Source organism: Macaca mulatta, chromosome 3, assembly GCF_049350105.2.
Source record: "Macaca mulatta isolate MMU2019108-1 chromosome 3, T2T-MMU8v2.0, whole genome shotgun sequence".
Lineage (NCBI taxonomy): Eukaryota > Metazoa > Chordata > Mammalia > Primates > Cercopithecidae > Macaca > Macaca mulatta.
The window spans coordinates 196,210,368-196,233,907 of NC_133408.1; the positions used below are offsets into that span (position 1 = coordinate 196,210,368).

Below are 23,540 nucleotides of genomic sequence, written 5' to 3' on the forward strand. Positions count from 1 at the left end.
TTACTGTCTTGAGAGTTTCCAGGCCATGATGTAGGAAGGAGGAACACAGGCTGAGCCCAGCTCATCCCTTGACTTGAGAGCATGAAATGGGAATCTGGGGAGACTATGTCAGCTGGAGTCTGTGCAGCAAAGTGCCAGCCAGGAGACTAAAGCACAGAAAAAGAACTCCAAGGATCTGCAAAGAGTCACCCTTAAGTATTCAGTAAAGAATTCAGTAAAAAATTCTCAAGTATATCAGCTCAGGCGTGTGAAGAAACAACCCATGGCTGAAGAAAGAACCACCCCAAAACATGAAAAGAAACAACACTCGACAATCACAGAAGGCAAAAAATAGATGCTTCTCCCACAAGACAGTACAGAACCTCATCAATCACAGGACATTGGAAAGAATCTGTAGAAGGGTCTTGCCTCAGTAGCGGGGAATACTTAGCCCTAGATGCAATGATCCTCTGGTCTAGCCTAAAAAGTCTTCAGAACAAGACACAATAATATCAAACTGTTTCCAAGTAACTTAACTGCATTCCAGAACAAAGTTCCTCACTTACAGAACTACTAAAATTGGCCAGGTGTCATGGCTCATGCCTGTAATCCCAGTACTTTGGGAGGCCAAGGCGGGCACAACACTTCAGCCCAGGAGTTTGAGATCAGCAAGGCCAACATGGCAAAATCCCATCTCTACCAAAAAACACAAAAAATTAGCCAGCTGTGATGGCATGCACCTGTGGTCCCAGCTACTCAGGAGGCTGAGGTGGGAGGATCACATGAGGTTGCAGTGAGTTGAGATTGCACCATTGCACTCTAGCCTGGGCGACAGAGTGAGACTCTGTCTCAAAAAACAAAACAAAACAAAAAGAAATACTGTAAGTGAGGCACCCAACAAGGGTAAAATCTCACCTGACAAGGTAAAATTCAAAATGTCTATTTTCTAATCAAAAGTTTCCAGACATGCAAAGAAGCACAAAAATACTAGTGATTATGAGGGGAAAAAATCAATCAATCAAAACATATCAGGAAGTAACACAAACGTTAGAAGGAGCAGACAAAAACATTGTAAGTGTTGTCTGTATTCTGTATTTTCACAAAGATGGAGGACACAGATTGAACGTGTTAATTAGAGACATAATAGAAGATACAAAACACCCCCAAACAGACCCCCTAGAGATGAAAACTGCAGACTGCAGAAAAACAAAAAAGCAAAACCACTGGATGAAAGGCAGATCAGACATGCAGAAGATCGGTGACGGTGAAGACACAGCTATCGACACTAACCAAAACTAAAAAATAAAGGAACATCCTTAAGCTATAGCCTAAAACACATGTAATTGGAGTCCCCAAAAAGGAAAGCATGAGAGGAAAAGAAAAAATATTTGGAGAAGTAATGGTCAAAAAATTTCCAAATTAGTTGAAAACTATAAACTCCTAGCTCTAAGAAACACGAAGAAAACTACTCTTAAGGCATATCACAATCAAATTGTTCAAAATCAATAATAAAGACATCTTAAAAGCAGATACAGAAAAAAGACACATTAAAAGATAAGTATGACAGACGACTTGTCAGAAAAAATGAAAGTGAGAAGGCAATGGAGCAACATCTTTGAACGTCTGAACCTTTGAACAGTCATTTGGTGTATATATATAAAACCAAAAAAAGTGAATAAATGTAAATTTATCTTCCCCCCAAACTAAAAGATAGTCTTTATTAATGATTTTGGGCAGGTTGAAAGTTTTAACATAAAGATTTCATAAATGTTCTAGTATTTCAGACCACAGTAAAGTCTTTAATAAGAAACCAAGGCCAATACACAAGTCAAGAAAAAAAAAAGTGCAATACCTAATTTTGTCTTCAGAGTCTTTACATTTTCAAGTTCTTGTTCCAACTCCATTATGTTGCATTCCACCGATGAAGACAGCCCTGTTCAAAGCAAAAAATATTTAGAAGTGAAACAGAACCCCTAACACTATAGAACAGGTAGCCCTTTAATTAAAATCTAAAATAACACATGGCAAATCCTGCTCATTGAAAAGAAAAACAAATGCTGCTGTGATTCAGGGGAAAGCACATCCATATATTTACCAATTAAAACTTCTTGCTGATTAAACACTGCACGTTTCCACAGAGTGATATAACAGACTCTCAAGACTCAGAAGGGAGAGGGTTGGGATGGAGGCAAGGGATGAAAAACGACCTATCGGTTACAATGTATGCTACTCCAGTGATGGGTACATTAAAATCTCAGACCACACCACCATACATCCATGTAACCCAAAACCACTGGTACCCCAAAAGCTACTGAAATAAGAATATTAAAAATAAACACTACATGTTTCCTAGAAAATTTCTTAACATGGTAAAGTTCTAATTTGATCTATTAATAATCTTTTCTTAATTACAAAAGCAACTTGGGCTTACTACAGAACGTGAAAAAAATCAAGATCTCCTCTTCTGCATCTCACCTCCCTAAAATGACAATTGTGAACAGCTTGGCTGATGCTTCCATACCTTTCTTCACATTCAGAAGCACATTCATACATACATATGTATTCTATACATGGTTTTTATTACATATTTTATATGAATGCAGTCAGACATAGTACTTTACCATTTGCTTTCCTAGTCAATCATATGTCCCAGTTGACGGCTGAATAACATTCCATAGTACAGATGTACTACAACTTCATTCCCTTCACATATATTCAAGTTTTCAACTTTTTGCCACTACAAACGGCATTGCAATAAACATTCTTGTATGCACATCCAGTACATTTTGGTTCTAATTATTTCTGTAAGACAGATCCCCAAAACTCAGATTGCTGAATAGGGTATGAACATTTATAGAAGGTTACTTCCCCAAAATATTGTAATAATTTAAACTATTGTAATAATTTACATTTCTATCAATAGCTTTGAAACTATCTGTTTTCCAGTATCATCTTCAGCACTGAAGTTGTAACTGAAGTTACAACTCTTCAATTCTACCAATGTGACGGGTGAAAAATGTTTTCTTCCTGTTACTTTAACATGCATTTCCCTAAATGTGGTTGAACATACTTCTCAGCGTTTATCACCTGAATTTTCCCTATTCATATTTTCTACTTTTTTCTCTAATGGTGGATCTTTGTATTCTTTATATTTTATCTGTTAAATTCTGAAACAGAGAAATCAAAATACTCACTACAACTGTACTGTAAGTTATCTCAGTTTTTAAGAGGTTTTTTTTTCCCATTATGCATTTGTATTTGACTGCTGAAACTGGGAGGTTCCGTTCGCTAGGGTTTTTTGTTTTGTTTTGTTTTGCTTTGTTTTTCATCCTAGTTTGTTACATCTTCCTTATGAATCATCTATTTTATCATTTCATAATGACCCTGTTTGTTTCTAATGCCTTTCAACTTAAATTCTGTTTTGTGGATTTTAAGTTCTACTTTTTGTTTTTACCTATCTTGCTTGCTTACTTACATACATTTATACATACACCTTTAATTTGAATCTTTCTTTTTCTCTTATCCAGCTGAATCTTACTGGAGGTTTAACCTGTATCAGTTAGAGTTCACTGGCTACAGGCAACTGAAATAGACTCACTAGTTAAAACAGAAAAGGAGTTCATAAGATAGAACCAGGAGGAAAATTTTCCAGTAAAGAAAGTAGAGGAAATGGGCAGCTGAGAGTTGCAGGTGGCAGAACAGATGGATAGTTTCCTCATATCGTAACAGCTGGGATGACTCGGTCCTGAGTACTCGCAGTCTGTATGTCACTATGAGGAAGAATAAAAGTCTAGGAAGCAGGCGTCCTAATGGCATGGCTTAGAGTCACATGTGAGTTTCATGGACAGCCAAGAACTCTGATGAGCAGTTCTGCCAATCTCATCTAACCGGGGAAATCCGCAAATCCAAATCAGGTACTTTACTAGAAGAAAGGGCAATAGATGCTTGTAGGAAAAATGATAAATACAGGCTGAATAAATCCAATCTGATAAACTGTTCTTTAACAGTCAAATTCAGCCCATTTACACTTAGTAAAATATAGAGCTTGCAGTCAGTATAATTTAGTATTATAGTTGATGAAATTTATTTTATACTTTCTATACTACTTTCTTAATTTTAAGTGATTTTTTTAAAAGGTTTTTATCTTTATCAAAATGAAGCATGCCCATAGCTCAAAGTGTCAAACACATGCACAGGTTTGCTGTCATGTCTCCTCCTTCCTGAATCCATTTTCCCAAAAGCAGCTGTCCAGCTGGTTCTTCTGGCACTTGTCTTCCTATTGCAACTTCTGAATTTCCTGCACAGAGCATTCCCACTGTGGCAGGTGAGCCACACATCTCTTCACTCCTCCCTTTCTCTCAATATGGCCATAATGATCATTTTAGCTAGACTGATATTCAATGTCTACATTATTATAACAACCAAAATGCCTATCCACATAGCAAACTATGACCAGCTTTCCTTCTTTCCTTAACATCCTTCCCACCCCCAGAATTAGCAATAATTTTTCTTTTACTTAATTTTCTATGTACTTAACACAAATTCAAACCCAAAACATCCTGCCAAAGGTCTTTATTTTCTCTTGGTTTTTCTATTCCTCAGTTATACTATTAACTTCATTTTCTTGAAGAAATTTCTGCCAGTGTCTTTAGACCTGCCCCCCCTAGATGGTCTGCCCTCTGTGCCTCCCGCACCCTTTCACCCTGGGACTGGCTGCCCACATCTCCTGTGGAGCATCTCTTATTTCCTACCCAGCCTGTAACTTTTCTTGATTTACTCCCTTGTTTAGATGGGGCATATCCTCGAGTGGCTGGCTAAGCAAAGGTGAATGTGAGGTAAATTTTTTTTTTTAAGATGGAGTCTCGCTGTCACTCAGGCTGGAGTGCAGTGGCACGATCTCGGCTCACTGCAAGCTCCGCCTCCCAGGTTCACACCATTCTCCTGCCTCAGCCTCCCGAGTAGCTGGGACTACAGGCGCCACCACCGCGCCCGGCTAGTTTTTTGTATTTTTAGTAGAGACGGGGTTTCACTGTGTTAGCCAGGATGGTCTCGATCTCCTGACCGCGTGATCCGCCCGCCTCAGCCTCCCAAAGTGCTGGGATTACAGGCGTGAGCCACAGTGCCTGGCCAATGTGAGGTAAATTTTTAAAGACTATACAAGTCTGAATACTTTACCTTTGCTCTTACATTATAGTTTGATTAAGCACAAAAAATCAAGGTCAAAACTAATTCTCCTTCACAATTCTGAAGGCACTGCTTCATTGTCTTCCAGCTTCTAGTTTTGCTTTTCAGAAGTCTGAAGCTATTCTTACTCCTCTCTTTTTGAATGTGAACTGCTTGTCATTTCCTTTTCAAACTGTGTAGGACTTTGTCCCCCGTGTTCTTGATGAGAGTTCATTTTAATGTATTGTGTTGGGGACTAGATGACCCCTTTCAATCTCTAAATTCATGTCCTTCAGATCTGGGAAATCTTCATTTTGTCATAATAGCACTGTCATAAGAACTAAAGATCAGGTGAGCACTCACAGCACCTGGTTTTAACTTCATATTCCTGAAAGAGGCACTGAAGAGGGTAGAAAAGACAGCCTTGAATCGCTGATGCCAACCCCTCCTCCATCCCCCAGCAGCAGCCGCGTGGTATGGAGACAGAATCTGTGTACTTGGGGGAGGGAGAGCACAACAAATGGGGGACTTGGCATTGCACTCAGTGCTGCCCTGTCACAGCAGACAGCAAAGCTATGCTGGGCTTAGCCCGTGTGTGCCCACAGAGGGAGCATGTGGACCAGCCCTAGCCAGAAGGAAATTCCCCATCCCAGTGGTCAAAACTTGAGTTTCTCAGCAAGCCTCAGCATCACGGGCTACAGTGCTCTGGGGTCCTAAGTAAACTTGAAAAGCAGTCTAGGACACAAGAACTGCAATTCCTAGGCAAGGCCTGGTGCTGGGCTGGGTTTAGAGCCAGTGGACTAGGGCAACATGTACCAGACAGAGTGGCTAAGGGAGTGCTTGCACCACCTCTCCACCAACCCCAGGCAGCAGAGCTCACAGCAAGTAAAGTGACTCCTTCCTTCTGCTCAAAGAGAGGAAAGTAAAGAGAACTTTGTCTTGCATTTTGGATACCAGCTCAGCCACAGTACAATAGGGTACTGGGCACAGTCATGAGGGCCCCATTCTAAGACCTAACTTCTGGATGATGTTTCTAGACACACCCTGGGCCAGAAGGGAACCTGCTACTTTTAAGGGACTCAGTTCTGGAAGGATCCATCACCTACTGACTAAAGAGCCCTTGGGCCCCAAAGATCTAGGAGTGACACGTAGCTAGTATGCCATGGGCCTTGGGGAGACTCTAAGACACGCTGGCTCCAGGTCTGATGCAGCAGATTCCCAGCTGTGGGAGCCACAGTGAAAGACTGCTTCTGCTTGAGAAAAGCAAAGGGAAAAGTCAAGGGTCCTTTGCCTTGCAGCCTAGGTACTAGCTTGGCCACAGTGGGGTAGAGTATCAGGTGGGCTCTTGGGGCCCCCGAAACCAGGCCTAGGCTATTGAACAGCATTTCTAGACCTGCCCCAGGACAGAGGGGAGCCCGCTGCCCTTCAGGGTGAGTCCCAGGCCTGGCAACATTCTCCACAAACTGACTGCAGAGCTTCTGAGCATTAAGTGACCATTGGCAGTGGCCTGGCAGAACTCCCCGTGGGCTGGTAGTGGTGGGAGCATGTGGAAGGAGCAGGGAAGAGGAGGAAGGACTTTGTCTTGTGGTTTGAGGGCCACTTTAGCTGCAGTAAAACAGAACACCAACTAGATTTCTAAAGTTTCTGACTTCAAACTCCGCCTCCCAGACAGCATCTCTGGACCTGCCCTGGCTCTGAGGGAACTTTTCACCCTGAAGGGAAGGACACAAACCTGGCTGGCTTCCCCAACTACTGATTGTAGAGCCTTAGGGCCTTGAGAGAACACAGACAGTAGCCAAGTAATGTTTACAGTGGACTCTGAGTGAGACCCAGTGCTGTGCTGGCTTCAGGTCTCACCCAGCGCAGTCCCAGTGGTGGTGGCCACAGGTGTGCTTGCATCACCCCAATCCCAGCTCTAGGAAGCTCAGCACAGAGAGATGCCATTTGTTTGGGAGAAAGTAAGGGAAGAGAACAAGTCCCTTCCTGGTAATCCAGAGAATTCTTCTGGATCTTATCTAAACCCACTGAGGCATTAGTCTGCAAGAACCACAGCATTATTGGGCTTGGGGCCCAAGTTCCTTTGAATATCCGGAAAGCCTTCCCAAGAAAGACAGGCACATACAAACCCAGACTGTGAAGACTACAATAAATACTTAACTCTTCAATGCCCAGACACTGACGAATATCCACAAGTATCAAGACCATCCAGGAAAACATGACCTCATCAAACAAACTAAATAAGGCACCAGGGACCAATCCTGGTGAAAGAGAAATATATAACCTTTCAGACAGAATTCAAAATGGCTGTTTTGAGGAAACTCAAAGAAATTCAAGATAATACAGAGAAGGAATTCAGAATTTTATCACATAAATTTAACAAAGAGATTGAAATAATAAAAAAGAATCATGCAGAAATTCTAGAGTTGAAAAATGTGACTGACAAACTAAAGACTGCATCAGAGTCTCTTAACAGCAGAACTGATCAAGCAGAAGAAAGAATTGGTGAGCTTGAAGACAGGCTGTTTGAAAATACATAGTGGAGACAAAAGAAAAAAGAATCAAAAAGAATGAAGCATGCCTACAATATCTAGAAAATAGCCTAAAAGGAGCAAATCTAAGAGTTATTGTCAGCAAAGAGAAGACAGAGAGAGAGGCAGGAAGTTTATTTATTCAAAGGGAGAATGTTAGAAAACTTCCCAAACCTACAGAAAGATATCAAAATTTAAGAACAAGAAGGTTATAGAACACCAAGTAGATTTAACTCAAAGACAATTACCTCAAATAATCAAACTCCCAAAGGTCAAGGATAAAGAAAGGATCCCAAAAGCAGCAAGAGAAAAGAAACAAGAAACATCCAGTGGAGCTCCAATCCACCTGGCAGCAGACTTCAGTGGAAACTCTGCAGGCCAGGAGAGAGTGCCATGACATGTATAAAGTGCTGAGGGGAAAACACTTACACTCTAGAATAGTATGTCTGGTGAAAATATCCTTCAAGCATGAAGGAGAAATAAAGATTTTCCCAGACAAACAAAACCTGAGGCATGTCATCAACACTAGACCTGTCCTACGAGAAATGCTAAAGGGAGTTCTTCAATCAGAAAGAAAAGAATGTTAATGAGCCATAAGAAATCACCTGAAGATACAAAACTCACTGGTAATATAAGTAAACACAGAAAAACACAGAATATTATAGCACTGTAATTATAGTGTGTAAACTACTCTTATCGTAAGTAGAAAGATTAAATGATGAACCAATCAAAAATAATAACTACAACAACTTTTCAAGACACAGACAGTACAGTAAGACATAAAAAGAAACAACAAAAAGTTTAAAAGTGCGGGGATAAGTTAAAGTGTAGAGTTTGTACTAGTTTTCTTTTTGCTTGTTTGTTTTTTGCAATGTGTTAAAATGCCCTCAGTTTAAAATGTGGGTTATAGGATAGTATTTGCATGCCTCATGATAACATCAAATTGAAATGGATACTCAAAAAATAAAAAGCAAGAAATTAAATCCTACCACCAGAGAAAATAACTTTCACTAAAAGGAAGACAGGAAGGAAAGAAGAGAAGACTATACAAAACAACGAGAAAAGAAATAACAAAATGGCAGGAGGAAGTCCTTACTTATCAATAATAACACCGAATGTAAATGAACTAAACTCTCCAATCAAAAGACATAGTGACTGAATGGATAAAAAAGCAAAACCCAATTATCTGTTGCCTACAAGAAATACACTTTAGCTGTACACATACACATAGATTGAAAATAAAGGTATAGAAAAAGATATTCCATGCTAATGGAAACAAGAAAAGTACAGGAGTAGCTATACTTAAATCAGAAAAATAGATTTCAAGACAAGAAATGTAAGAAGAGACATAGAAGGTCATTATATGATGATAAAGGGGTCAATTCTGCAAAAGGGTATAACAATTATAAAGATATATGCACCCACTGGAGCATCCAGATATATAAAGCAAATATTATTAGAGCTAAAGGGAAAGAGAGACCTCAATACAGTAACAGCTAGAGACTTCAACACCCCACTTTCAGCATTGGAAAGATCTTCCAATAACAGAAAATCAAAAAGAAACATCAGACTCAATCTGTACTGTAGAACAAATGGACCTAACAGATATTTACAGAACATTTCATCTAATGGATATCAGAACAAACATTCTTCTTCTCAGCACATGGATCATTCTCAAGGATAGACCATATGTTAGGTCACAACACAAGTCTTAAAACATTCAAAAAATTGAAATAATGTCAAGCATCTTCTCTGACCATAATGGAATAAAACAAAAAATCAACAAGAGGAATTTTCAAAACTATACAACCACATGGAAATTAAACAAAATGCTCCTGAAAGACCAGTGGGTCAATGAAGAAATTAAGGGGGAAATTGAAAACTTTATTGAAACAAATGATGATGGAAGCACAGTATACCAAAACCTATGGGATACAGCAAAAGCGGCACTAAGAGGGAAGTTTATAGCTACAGGTGCCTACATAAAAAAAGAGAAAAAACTTCAAATAATCTAACGATGCATCTTAAAGAATTAGAAAAGCAAGATCAAACGAAACCCAAAATTAATAAAAGAAATAATAAAGATCAAAGCAGAAATAAATAAAATTGAAATGAATACAAAAGATCAATGAAACAAAAAGTTGTTTTGAAGTTGACAAAACTTTAGCCAGACCAGGAAAAAAAAGAGAAGATCCAAACAAAATCAGAGATGAAAAAGAAGACATCACAACTGACATCACAGAAATTCAAAGGATCATTAGTATTTACTGTGAGTAATTACACGCCAGTACACTGGAAAATCTAGAAAAAAATGGACAAATTCCTAGACACATACAACCTACCAAGATTGAACCACAAAGAAATCTAAAACCTAAACAGATCATTAATAAGTAACTAGATCAAACCTGTAATAAAAAGTCTCTCAATAAAGAAAACCGCAGGACCTGATGGCTTCACTGCTGAAGTTTACCAAACATGTAAAAAAGAACTAATAACAATCCTATTCTAACTACTCTGAAAAACAGAGGAGGAGGAAATACTTCCAAATTCATTTTAAGGGGCCAGTAATACCCTGATACCAAGACATATCAAAGAAAGAAAACTACAGACCAACATCTCTGATAAATATTGATGCAAAAATCCTCAACAAAATACTAGCAAACCAAATTCAACAACACATTAAAAACATCATTCGTGATGAAGTGGCATTTATCCGAGATGCAAGGATGGTTCAACATACACAAATCAACCAATGTGATACATCGTATCAATGGAATGAAGGACAAAACCCATATGATCATTTCATTTGATACTGAAAAGCATTTGATAAAATTCAACATCCCCTCATGATACAAACCTTTAGAACACTGGTATCTTCAATGGAGCGAAAGATGTGGGGATCAAACCATTATATAAACAGGATTTCCAATCAATTCTCTTATGAAGTAGCTCATTCTACTTCATCTGGTGGTGCCACTTTTTTGAGACTTTTGTGGATACTGGGGTATAAATCATGCACAAATGGCTTAGGATTTAGCTTCCTTGGGTCTGTGAAACTGGTTACTCAAGTCTGCTAAGTTTTCTCAGGTCTTTTAAATTCAAAAATTTTATTGTGATTTTCTCCTCTCAACTTCTCATCCTTTTAGGTTTATGCCTCTCTGAACCTCAGTGTTTTCATCTGTAAAAAGGGGGTGTATCTATTAGGATACTATATACTGAATCAGAAAACTAAACCCAAATGAGTTTAAAAATGAGGAAATAATTTCATATAATTAGAAGTTTAGACACAGAGCAAACTTCAAAGAGGATTTTCCAGCAGCTCAACAGTGACTGTCATGCGTGTCCGTGTGAAGAGACCACCAAACAGACTTTGTGTGAGCAATAAAGCTTTTTAATCACCTGGGTGCAGGCAGGCTGAGTCCGAAAAGAGAGTCAGCGAAGGGAGATAAGGGTGGGGCCCTTTTATAGGATTTGGGTAGGTAAAGGAAAATTACAGTCAAAGGGGGTTGTTCTCTGGCGGGCAGGAGTGGGGGTCACAAGGTGCTCAGTGGGGGAGCTTTTTGAGCCAGGATGAGCCAGGAAAAGGAATTTCACAAGATAATATCATCGCTTAAGGCAAGGACGGGCCATTTTCACTTCTTTTGTGGTGGAATGTCATGGTTAAGGCGAGGCAGGGCATTTGCACTTCTTTTGTGATTCTTCAGTTACTTCAGGCAATCTGGGCTTATATACGTGCAAGTCACAGGGGATGCGATGGCTTGGCTTGGGCTCAGAGGCCAGACAGTGACATCAAGGGACTGAAAGTACTGCCATCCACAAGTTGACTTAACAGGAAGTCTAGTGCTCTTTCTCTTTTTATGTAACTTTGTAATTTCTGCTCATTTTAATTTGCTCTTTATTTCTTCATAAACAAAAGTGAAACTTTTGTTTATCCTTTTTCCTCATATTGATTTGGCAGTTCAATGGTTATTTCCCATTTTTAATACTCATATTTAGATATACTTTTCATTATAATATCAGCATCACACAGTCCTAGCCCCACAGGGATGCTTTTCTGAGTAACCCCACACCAAGGTAAAGCTCTCACAACACTTTAGTCATTCTCTCATCGCTGCCCACCCATGCCCCCAACTCCTGGATCTTGCTGCGACAGTTTTAACAATATTTAGTTCAAGACTGTTACCAAATGTTTCCTTCAATATGGAAGCTAAAATAGTGTTTGGCACAAATTAGATGCTCAATATACAGATATAAAATAAACAAATGAGCGAATGCGTAACAGATGAATGACATCTTTGGGAATATATGAATTTTTTTTTAAAGAGACAGGGTCACTTTATTTTATTGCCCAGGCCAGACTCGAACTTCTGGGCTCAAGCTTATAATCCCACCTCCCGAGTAGCAGGGACTATCGGTGCACGCCCCACACTCAGCTGAGTTTTTAACTGCAGTCTTTATTCCTCCCTTACAACTATAGGTACTAGTCAGCAACCAGCAGCAGGTTGCAAATGGGAAGCTTGATGTTGATCTCTCTCTTCTTTGTCTGGAATTTTTCTATGTGAAAGTTTGTAAGGGCTTTTTCTTTCTCCATTATTTTCGGAATTTAGGAATCTTACAAACTAAATCCAGATCTTTTTTTCCATTGAATAATCTTGCCTAGGAGTCTGTGGCCTTTTAACCTGAATTCAAGTCTTTCTTAAGCTCACTGATATTTTCTTCTACTTTTTAATTACCTTCTTTTCCTACTTGTTCTTTTTTCTCCTTTTAGATGCCTGTTATTTACATCAGTATCTTAGCTCTTCACTTCATGTCTATTTTTCATTAATAGTTGCCTTCTTTTTGTACTTCTGGTGTGTGACACAAAATAGTTCTTCCCCTTGATTCTGCCAGATGATTACTTCAATTTTTGAAGGACTATATTAGTTTCCTATGGCTGCTGCAACAAACTACCATAAAGTTTCTGGCTTAAAACAACATAAATTTATTGTCTTACAGTTCTGGAAGTGTGAAGTCCTAAAATCAAGGTGTTAGCAGGAATGCAATTCTTCTGGAGACTCTAAGGGAGCAACCATTTCCTTGTCTTTTCTAGCCCCTGGGGGCCACCTGCATTCTTTGGCTCATGGTCCCTTCCTTGAGTCACTCCAACCTCTTCTTCCATTACCAATGTCTCCTTCTCTGACCATCTCAGCCTTCACTTACACCAACTCTTGTGATTATAGTGGGCCCACTCCATAATCCAGAATAATCTCAAGATCCTTTACTTCATCCCATGTGCAAAGTCCCTTTTGCCATGTAAGGTAACATATTCACAAGTTCTGGGGATTAGGCTTTGGACATCTTTAGGAAACCATTATTCTGACTACCACAAGGACTATTTCTTTTTTTTGTTTGTCTATTAAGCTTTTCATTTTTTTCAAGTTCTCAGTATCAGCCTTTTTCTGTTCTAATGACATTTCCTTGGACGTTCTAACTACTTCTGAGAATTAGGTATGAATTCTTATTTGTCTCTCCCATTAACTGGTAACTCAAGTGGGAACCACTTGTTCTAGATATTCATCTTGGTCTTCTTCACTCAACCTTAAACAACTGGTAATTTTTCTCTATCCACCTCTGTTGTTCCCTTCATCTCTCATAAGTCAGACACTCCCTCGAACAGTGACAAACCAGCTAAAAGGTATAGCAATTCAATTCTGTTCCTAGGGACTAGGGACCAACTGGCCAGAAAAACCGATTTAGGAGGAGGAAACCTCACTGGGTCTCTCTAGGTGCAAAGAATGGTCCTTTCTCAAAGGTAGAGACTGAAAGGAGGATTCAGAACAACAACACAAGGCCAGCAACATCAGACACAGGGGCAAATGCAATCTCACTAAGGGAATTCAGAGGCCTCTTTTTCTAAGCCCCTTTGGGGAATCACAAAATTCCAGTCTTATCCCAGGTTTCTAGGAGAAGTAAATCCATCCCCTTTGCAGCTCCTTGCTCACTTCTGCCCATCACTGAAGAGACAGCAATCAAATACCCTCCCTTTCGAAGACCCTGAGGTCTCAAATCCACTGAAACGTTATATAGCATTTTCAGACTTCCTGAGTTTAATCACTTTACTTGTTAATATATGATTGATATATTTATGAGAGGAAGGATGAAGCTAGTATAGAAATATTCAGGTCATGTGACATAAGCTACTAAACTTTGATTACAAAGTTAGTTTTGAGTTTCTGGCAGCCACAGCAAAGGGGGAAGCAATTAAGTTACATAATGAATGAGCATTTCCATATAATGTGATTTACAGAAAGCACAGCTCTGTAAGATTTTCAGGTGTCTTTGAATCAAAGTTTAAACTACATAATAGTCTTAGTAATAAATATATTTTACTTTTATCTCCATTCTTTATCAATTAAACTGTGTATCTGTAATTAATGCTCATTTAACTTCTATATTTCATTGACTGGAAATACAATTCCAAACTACATTCATTCCTCATTCATGCAAAGATCTATTATTCTAGTAACCAGTTGAAGGCTAGAAAAAATCAGCTCATGAGGCCGGGCACGGTGGCTCAAGCCTGTAATCCCAGCACTTTGGGAGGCTGAGACGGGAGGATTACAAGGTCAGCAGATCGAGACCATCCTGGCTAACACAGTGAAACCCCATCTCTACTAAAAAATATAAAAAACTAGCCGGGCGAGGTGGCGGGCGCCTGTAGTCCCAGCTACTCGGGAGGCTGAGGCGGGAGAATGGGATGAACCTAGGAGGCGGAGCTTGCAGTGAGCGGAGATCCGGCCATTGCACTCCAGCCTGGGCGACAGAGCAAGACTTTGTCTCAAAAAAAAAAAAAAATCAGCTCATGAGTATTCAGAATTTCGGAAGAGAATGGACATCAGAACAGACAGTATTCCTGCTGCCAATGTGAAATTAAGTGAAAAGACAAAAATGCCTATTTTGTGGGTATGTTTACAGAGCTCAGCACAAATGTCTAGACCACTCAATGTATGATTCTTCAAAGGAAAATAACTAAAATGGCATTTCTGAAATGCTGTGCTTTTATTTGCAGGTGATATAATACTAGGCACACAATAGGTAATTATTTAATACTGACTGACATGAATATAAAAATCAAAACTACATTCTTGTTGGCCTCAACTAAATCATACTTTTATTAAACGACTAGATTCATCTGGGATGACACATTATTCAAGGACAAGGCCACCCTTTATTATAATAGAGCAATACTTAAGGAAGAAATGTAAGCTTTTTTGAGTAAATATTTCATTATAAATGACCAGAAGGAAACAATGACTATTGTAAGAAATTATGACATATTGGAAACAAATTCTGAGGTACTATGTGGATTTAAGTCATACCAAAAATTTCACAAATCCTGAGGTACTATGTGGATTTAAGTTATACCAAAAATTTAACAAATCCTGAGGTACTATGTGGATTTAAGTTATACCAAAACTTTAAAATATCCTGAGGGACTGTATTATCATTACTTTATTTCCAGATGAATCTAAAATGTCCAGTGTCGGCATTGTCTAGTCAATAAGTCAAACTGGTAGACAAAACCTGTTTGGACAAGTCATGAGAAATAAAAAGGGATTCTCCAAGAAAACCACAAAGCAGCTCATTTAAGGTCAATTTAATGGTATTATTCTGTTTTCCTTCCAGCCCCAACATAAGATTTCACTACCTCAAAGGAAATTGTAAGAGTATCTATTTGCATTCCCCTTAGGTGATTGGCAGTTCAACACCAATTAGTTCAAAATTACACTGTTACTAACATGCAATAAAAACAACACCTTTCATCTTTCTTACATAGGTAAGAATAACTTCAGAGCCAATAACTTTGATCAAATAAGTATTTTTGATCCTGCCCCACCCGTCTCTTTGGATTCAGGAAAACTAATAGCTGAAGGCAACTTTTCCCAGCTTTATTCTTAAGCTGAAAAACTAGTGTGGTATTAAAAATATTTTGCTTCCAAGATAACAGAATTTCCCAAAGTCCAGTATTTATTCAATAACTAAGCTGTCCTTATAACTTTCTTAATATATAAGACAGCCTTCATATATAAAAGTAGAGATACTAAGTATTTAATTTAAAATATAAAATGTATTTTTTAAAACAAATACAAATTTCCAATTAGATATGCAAGCCCTTCAAATAATTGGTGCAATACAATTATCTCCCTAAACAATTCAGTGTCCTAAACTTAGTCTCATAATGAATACTATTTGGAAGTAGATACCTCTAACATAAACAGATTGATGTCACATTTAACTTTTAATTTAGCATATAACCAAAAAAAAGTTTGATTAGAAAATATTATCCAAGAAGCTCTTTAAAAATTTGATTATACTTATTACTTTAAATTTGACCAAAGTGATCTCTATCACGAAGAATGTGAGGTCACTCAAATACTATAAATTATTTCTAATCACTTAGGCAAACAACTTTGTTGTTAAAGCCCAAATCTCCTAATAATTCACAGAGCAAACAGTTTCCATCTCTCTAAGCAAACACTACTTACTGTACACCACAGGGCTAACGCTGATTAGGCAAACTCCAGAAAGCATTTGAAAACCGAAGCCAGGACATTCAAATCTCTAACGTATCTATTTCAACATGGACTAACACTGTTACTGTCTACAAAGGAGAGAGTAGCCCATACACTCAGAGACTCTGTATCTACGTCTATTCCACTTGTACTGCTAATAATTATTAAAATAATAGTTTCTTTTTACTTCTGACATATCCACAAAATTATGGCTATTGACCTAGTAATGTGAGGCTTTTGAGATCCAACACAACTGTGAAAATGCAAATATACTTTCATTATTAATGACTGCAAAATAGAAATTGTTAAACAATCAACTTTAGCAACATTATATAATGCTGTGTACAATTAAAACAATGGTTTGGCTTTTTCTACTTTAGATATAAGCTACTAGATCTAAACTAGTTAAGACGTTAAGATAATTTTTAAACCTTTATGTTTATATAAGCTACTATTGGGAATACCATCATCTATCTAGGTTGTAGTTGAGAAAGCAGCTCGGACATATTAAATTCATCTTCTATTACACAAATTTGGATTTTTTTTTTCTTTATTGAGGTGGACTCTCGCTCTGTTGTCCAGGCTGGAGTGCACTGGCATGATCTCGGCTCACTGCAACCTCTGCTGCCCAAGTTCAAGTGATTCTCCTGCCTCAGCCTCCCGAGTAGCTGGGATTACAGGCATGCGCCACCACGCCCGGCTAATTTTGTATTTTTAGTAGAGACGGGGTTTCACCATGTCGGCTAGGCTGGTCTTGAACTCCCGACCTCAGGTGATCCACCTGCCTCGGCCTCCCAAAATGTTGGGATTACAGGCGTGAGCCACTGCACCCAGCCAATTTGGATCATTTTTATACAACTCTCTATATATATATTTCATAAAATATATGATATTTAACTCATTCTATAGTTTATTATTCCAAAGCATTCCTCATTTACTGATTTTATATTAGCATATTCTCTGGCAGTCACCTCATTTTATCTTGGAAAAACATCATTTCTTGGGGCCGCATTTTATTGTCATAAATTGTGATTAAAGAGCCCAAGAAGCTGAATAAATTATAACAAGGAATATCTGACCATTTCAGATCCTTGGACACAAATGTTTTTTGATGATATTTGATCACTTTCACGCTAATATCAGACATGTCTCAAAGTGGCCCAGAGTCTGATAAATTCAAAATGTTCTCCCTTCAGTGATGTAACTAACAGCAAATAGTATTTATAGGATTGTCATTGCCAGAACCTAGAAGAATGCCTAGAGGAAGCCAAGATGAAAGTAATTTAGAGGACAGAAGAAAATCTGACGTGAGCTTTCATATATCATTAAGTGTGTTATATGAAAGAATGTAAAGACCAATTTAGCAAATCACCTTGCCAATGATAACTGAAAATGCCTCTGACAGAATACTACTCTAATATAGTCTAAAGAAGCAACCACTCTAAAGAATCAACCCTACATGCCACCGTCAGCTTTGGCACCTTCATAAAATTTCCTGGCAAATTCAACTTGGTTATAAACAGCAAGATTCAAGGACTGATGATGACATTAAGTGCTTCTGACAGGTCACAAGCTCCACAAAAAGCTTGTGTAAGACATGTCTTGATTTTTTTCAATCCCTTTATTTTTATCTTTCAGGATAAAAAGGATTGCAATCTGACACCCAGCAAAAATGAAACAACAATATCATCTGTGCTCTTAAGGCTAACTAATTAATACAAGCTTCAATGGCAAGGACTTTTTTTTTTTTAGATGGAGTCTCTTTCTGTTGCCCAGGCTGGAGTGCAATGGCGCAATCTCGGCTCACTGCAACCCCCGCCTCCAGGTTCAAGCGATTCTCCTGCCCCAGCTTCCCAAACAGCTGGGATTACAGGCACCTGCCACCACACCCGCTAATTTTTGTATTTTTAAGAGAGACCAGGTTTCACCATGCCAGCCAGGCAGGTCTTGAACGCCCAACCTCAGGCGATCTGCCTGCCTCAGCCTCCCAAAGTGCTGGGATTATAGGCGTGAACCACTGAAAAAATTAGAATCAAGCAGAAAGTAACTGCTATAAGAAGTGATACACTAACTTTTTATCATGAAGATGAAAATAGTGTCTAAAGAAACTGAGTTGAACTATTAACTTCAAAGACTACAATATTTTAAAATAAATTAAAAGAACTCCAGAGGTTTTGAACTTAAACAACAAAAAATAATTTCTATTCATTATGGTACTACTTCTAAAGTTACCCAGTATACCCATAGGCTATACACACACAAATGCTAATTATTTCAATTAATGCCATTGCATTACTTAAACATTTAAACATGTTAAGTGTCTGTGTGTGTGTGTGTGTGTGTGTGTGTGTGTGTGTGTGTGTGTGTGTGTATCCTCTTCATGCTGGGAAGGAATTACAAAAGGTTTTCTACCACAATTAATGTAATGGGATTTTCTGTTGCGCTACTCTTTAGGAGTGTTGGAGTAGAAATGGTTCTTAATTACTCATACTCCATGGCCAAAACAGTAAGGGGAAAACTGTCTTCTTTCAGCCTCTTCACTAACACTCCAATGCATATGGTCTTCCTGTCCCTCAACTTTGGTGTGTCCTTGGCAGTCTCCACTATGGGCCTTCCTAAGAAATCTCTCCAAGTGATTCTGTCTGGTCTTGTCACCAAATTTTACTTTCTCTTCCTTCTTCACTTCTACGGTAAAATGACAACTCTCCATCATGTGCGTTTTTCATCTATTAATTTACTTATGGGACACACGTTTACCACATATCCACCATGTGTCTAGCAACATTATAGAATCAGGTTACAGAGGGAAAGAAAACTAACAAAAATCCCTGCCCCAGTGAGGTGCAGTGGCTCACACCTGTAATTTACAAAAATCCCTGCCCCAGTCAGGTGCAGTGGCTCACACCTGTAATTTTAATACTTTGGGAAGCCAAGGCTGGCAGATCACTTAAGCCCAGGAGTCTGACACCAGCCTGGGCAAAACCCTGTCTCTACAAAAAAACACAAAAATTAGCCGGGTATGGTGGTGGGCGCCTGTAGTCTTAGCTACTCAGGAGGCTAAAGGGGAAGGATCACCTGAGCCTGGGAGGTGGAGGCCACAGTGAGCTGTGATTGTGTTACTGCACTCCAGCCTGGGTGACAGAGTGAGACCTTGTCTCAATCAATATAATTAAATAAATAAATCCCTGGAGTTCATGTTCTAGTGTGGAGAGACAGGCAATATACTTACTAAAAGGCTTAACATGTGAGATAGTAAAAACTGCTACAGAAAAAAAATAATGCAGGAAAGGGGAAGCGTAGAGCAGAGGCAGGACTTAGTGATACAATCGATATCCACAAGGCTCACTCCAGAGTGTGGGAAAGCTCCACGAAAGGGTATTTAGGTAAAGACCTGGAAGAGACAAGGTGGCCGGAAACACAATAAAAATGCCGCAAGGGAAGGGGCTCAGTGGGGGAAGAGTGAAGAGACAGCAGGCATCAGACATGGGGCAGGAGTGAGCAGCCACTGCAAGGACTCTTGCTGTTATCCAGACTGAAACAGAAACCATCATCCGAGGACTTGGAGCAAATAAGTGGGAAGATCTGACTCACATTGTCAGAGACTCTCTCTGACTCACTAGGCCCAGGACAGATATGCATGGAAGCCATTAGGAAGCTACCACAGAAACCTCTCCAAGGGGTGACTGCTGCCAAACCAGGGTGGTGGCAGCACAGGTGATGAGGCATGGTCAGATTCTGGAGCTGTTATGAAGCTGGAGCCAACAGCTTTGCAGAAGGAATCCATATGGGAATTAAGAGAAGGAGACTCCAAGGATTTGGCCTGAGTACCTGGAAGAATGATTTGTCACCTGTAGAGAAGGGTTGATGGCAAAAGAAGCAAAATCTGGGAGTAAGATCTTGAGTTTACTTTGGACATATGTTTAAGATGCCTATTGGACATCCAAACAGAAATGTCCACTAGACAGTTAGATCTTTAAGTTCAAAGCTCAGAGTAGAGGTCACAGCTTATAGGGGGTATTTAAAGCCATGACACCAGATGAAATAACAAGGGAGTAAAAGCAAATAGAGAATTTGAAGGATGGAGGCATAAGACTTTCCAGGTGAAGAAGTTACAGACACAGAAAAGCTAGAAAAGTAGATTGAGAAAAAAGCAGCCCATTAAATAAAAGGAACAGGAAAGTATGGTGAGCTGAAAACTAAGTGGAATAAAAGATATTTCGAGGAGGAAAGAGAGTAAGATAAGCACTATGAAGTCACAGACCAACTTGACCATGGCATTTCATGGAACAGTAGAAGCAAGAGTGAGTTTCAAAACAAAATGTGAAACCCATGAGCACACAACTCTTGTGAGCTTTGCCATGAAGACCAAAGGAATGGGTGGTGAGCTGGAGGAGATATGGGGTCAAGGCAGATTCCTTCCTCTGTCTCTTTCTGGGAAAATTATAGCATATCTTTATGCCGATGGAAAGGATCCAGCTGGGGAAAAACTGGATCATGACAGAGAGACAGACAGAAAGAGTACAACTGCTAGATCGTGTCCTTGAATCGGCAAGAAGAGATGGACTCCAGGGCACCAGGGGAGCGCTGGCATTAGCCAAGCACACAGACAATTCAGCCACAGCATCAAGGGAAAAGGCAGCAGGTGTGAAGGGAGCTGCAGGGAGGTGGGTTGGCATGAAGGAAAAAGCTTGTGAAAATTCTCTTATGATTGCTTCTATTTTCTTAAGAAAATAGAAAACAAGGTCACCAGTGGAGATTAAGGATGGTGAAGATCTGAGGGAAGAAAAGACAGAATAAAGTCATCTAGGAGAATGTAAAGTTAATTTAGGATACTGGTCACATATATAAAGGAAGGCCAGGCAGGAGGGTCAGTCAGCCAGCCAGGAGTGAGAGCACAGAACACTGAGAGGAAAGCAGAATGAAGGCTCGGGTTTCACTGGTTCCACTACAATCCAGCAAGACCACGAAAGGGAGCTAAGAGTGTATGCAGAGGACTAATTCTAACAACAGCCCAGGAATGTAAACTGTGCAAGGAAGTAGGGGGATGGGGGAATGATGGAGGGGAGGTGAGAAAAAGGTGTTAGGATCAGGGCATGTTAAATCTCCACACTGAAGAATTGTAGGAAATGGGAGTGCTAGAAGAAGTGAACTGGAAAAAGAAGTGGTAGGTGGAGAGTAGGATGCTTCATTGTAAGATTATGCAAAAGAACTTGAGTGGGTTATGTCACAGGCACGAGCGGGTGAGGCAGACGACCACAGGGGCAGGGAAGGAGTGTCCCGGAGTGATGGGAAGGACACACGCACAGACACAAAATCACCACGAAAAAGGCACAGAATCAGAGAAGGATTAGAAACGAGGAGCAAAAATCCTCCAGCAGGGAGCAGAAAAGGCCTGGGAGGTGAGCAAATGGCAGGACTAGGTCACGGTCTGACGACATGAGATCCAAAGTGCTGGAGAGTAGTAAAAGGGAGCAGGAGGGCACCTCCTCAAACTCCAGGACCAGCCAAATGAGGGATGTGGGTAGAAGCGAGCCATCACATAAGCGGGTGGCAGGAACGTGTGCCAAGTTTCTCCGAGCAAGAAAGTGGCAGTTGAAGATACAGGGGTTTTGTTCATGAGTTAACTCTCAGTTCCAAATGGCACAAGCAGAAAGTTTCAGAAGCTAGAGGAAAGTGGAAAATCAGGTCAGAAATGGGACGTATAGAGACGGGGGGCAGAGTCCAGGGTGCAAGGAGTCTGGATGTTCTGGGTTCCATGTGCTCACCATGATAAAGAGGAGTGACAGACAAAATGTACCCATTAGTCCTGACAGTCCCAAAGCAGATGGCAGAGGGGAGGCTGTGTGCTGCGGGGAAGGGGGAGGCGGCCTGCCGAGATCACACTGAGTTCTGTGGACATCTCTCTACTCCTGCCATGACAACAGGGACATGAGGGAGGTGCTGTCTTGGCCAAACGACAGGTGCTCTGGGGCTCCCTCCTGTCTCAGAAACACAGAACTCTTTCCTCTCTATTCCTTTTTTCAAGTAGTTAAGCACTAGATAAAAATCTATAAATTCTTGTCCTTTTTTCTCCTCTTCTTCAGTCAACTAGCCTATGATCTTCAGACTCAGCATCTTAATTCATCTGCACAGTATTTAGTGCTTAATTAAGATGTGCAATAAGCAAACAGGGAAAGAGAAAGGGTAGAGAGTGGCTGATAACAGGATGGCTTACTCAGGATACCAATTAACATTACCACAGCACACAGCTTTGCTTTACTTTACTAACATTCCATGAAACAATAACAATATTAACAGGAACAAAACCTCCCAATAACTTTATACCTATAGCACCATCAAGTGTCAAATAAACAAGTGAGAAGTCACAGTCAGGCATTCCAACACAAAGCTATACTGATTATTTTTAAAACCAGGCATGAAAATTCAACTCCAGCAATATCATAACTAACACAATAACTCATGTTACTTTAAAAAAAAGTAGTGTTATTTCTACAGTGAAGCACTTCTTGGTGCTGGCTGTCATGTTTTTTCCCATAACTGTACAACGGCGCTCAGAGTAAGCCACGCTGACATCCCAAAGATTCCTGCAATGCACACTACGTATTCCAACACACACTAAGAAAGCACCGCCAGGAACTCTATGATAAATCAGCAAAGGAATCTGTATTTTTAAAAAAGTATTTTACTCTCATTATTCTGGAATTCTTTTTACTAGCAAAAGTAAAACAATAAACACTTTACTTTTGTTTTATAATTTAAAACAGAGTAACTGTTATAACAAAACACAATAGTCATAATACTAGATTAAATAAAATCCAGGGGGATGGTTTATCTTACTAACCTCCTATTTCTATTTTCTTAAGAAATGGTGAGTCGTGATTTTTTGTCTTGCTTTCCTACACATATTTCTAAGCATACTCTACCGAAGCTCACGATTCTTAATCTGTATTAGTCAAAATGTCCATTTTGCCACAGAACCATTTATGTTATTAACATAAATCATTTAGCTCTTTATTTTCCACCTGAAATAGTCCACAGTGGCTAACCAGCAGCAAACAGCAAAATCATAATTATCCTAACATATCACTTAAGAGTTTCACTGAAAAGATTTCAGACAATCTACCAAACGGATCATAAATAGTGCACGGCCTACCAAAATGGTGTGTAAAACAATTAATTTAGTATTAGTTGTCCCCCCATCCACCCTCCTCCCCAGGTCCATCCGTCTCTTCTCTGTAACATTTCGACGCCAGGGCGGTGTTTTTACTGATTGTGGCTTGGCTTCATTTTATGAGACATTCAGCCATCTAGCAAGGGT

At 39.6% G+C, this 23,540-nt stretch overlaps 1 protein-coding gene across 15 annotated transcripts in view; it reads right to left on the reverse strand.

Annotated features, from left to right (window-relative positions):
• Positions 1-23,540, reverse strand: part of LMBR1 (limb development membrane protein 1) — a 211,748-nt gene that overhangs the window by 59,767 nt on the left and 128,441 nt on the right. For all 15 annotated transcript variants that reach the window (XM_077997816.1, XM_077997809.1, XM_077997817.1 and 12 more), the window contains one exon: positions 1,832-1,912. In XM_077997816.1, coding sequence (XP_077853942.1) covers positions 1,832-1,912 — 81 coding nt within the window. The remainder of the gene's footprint in view (positions 1-1,831; positions 1,913-23,540) is intronic.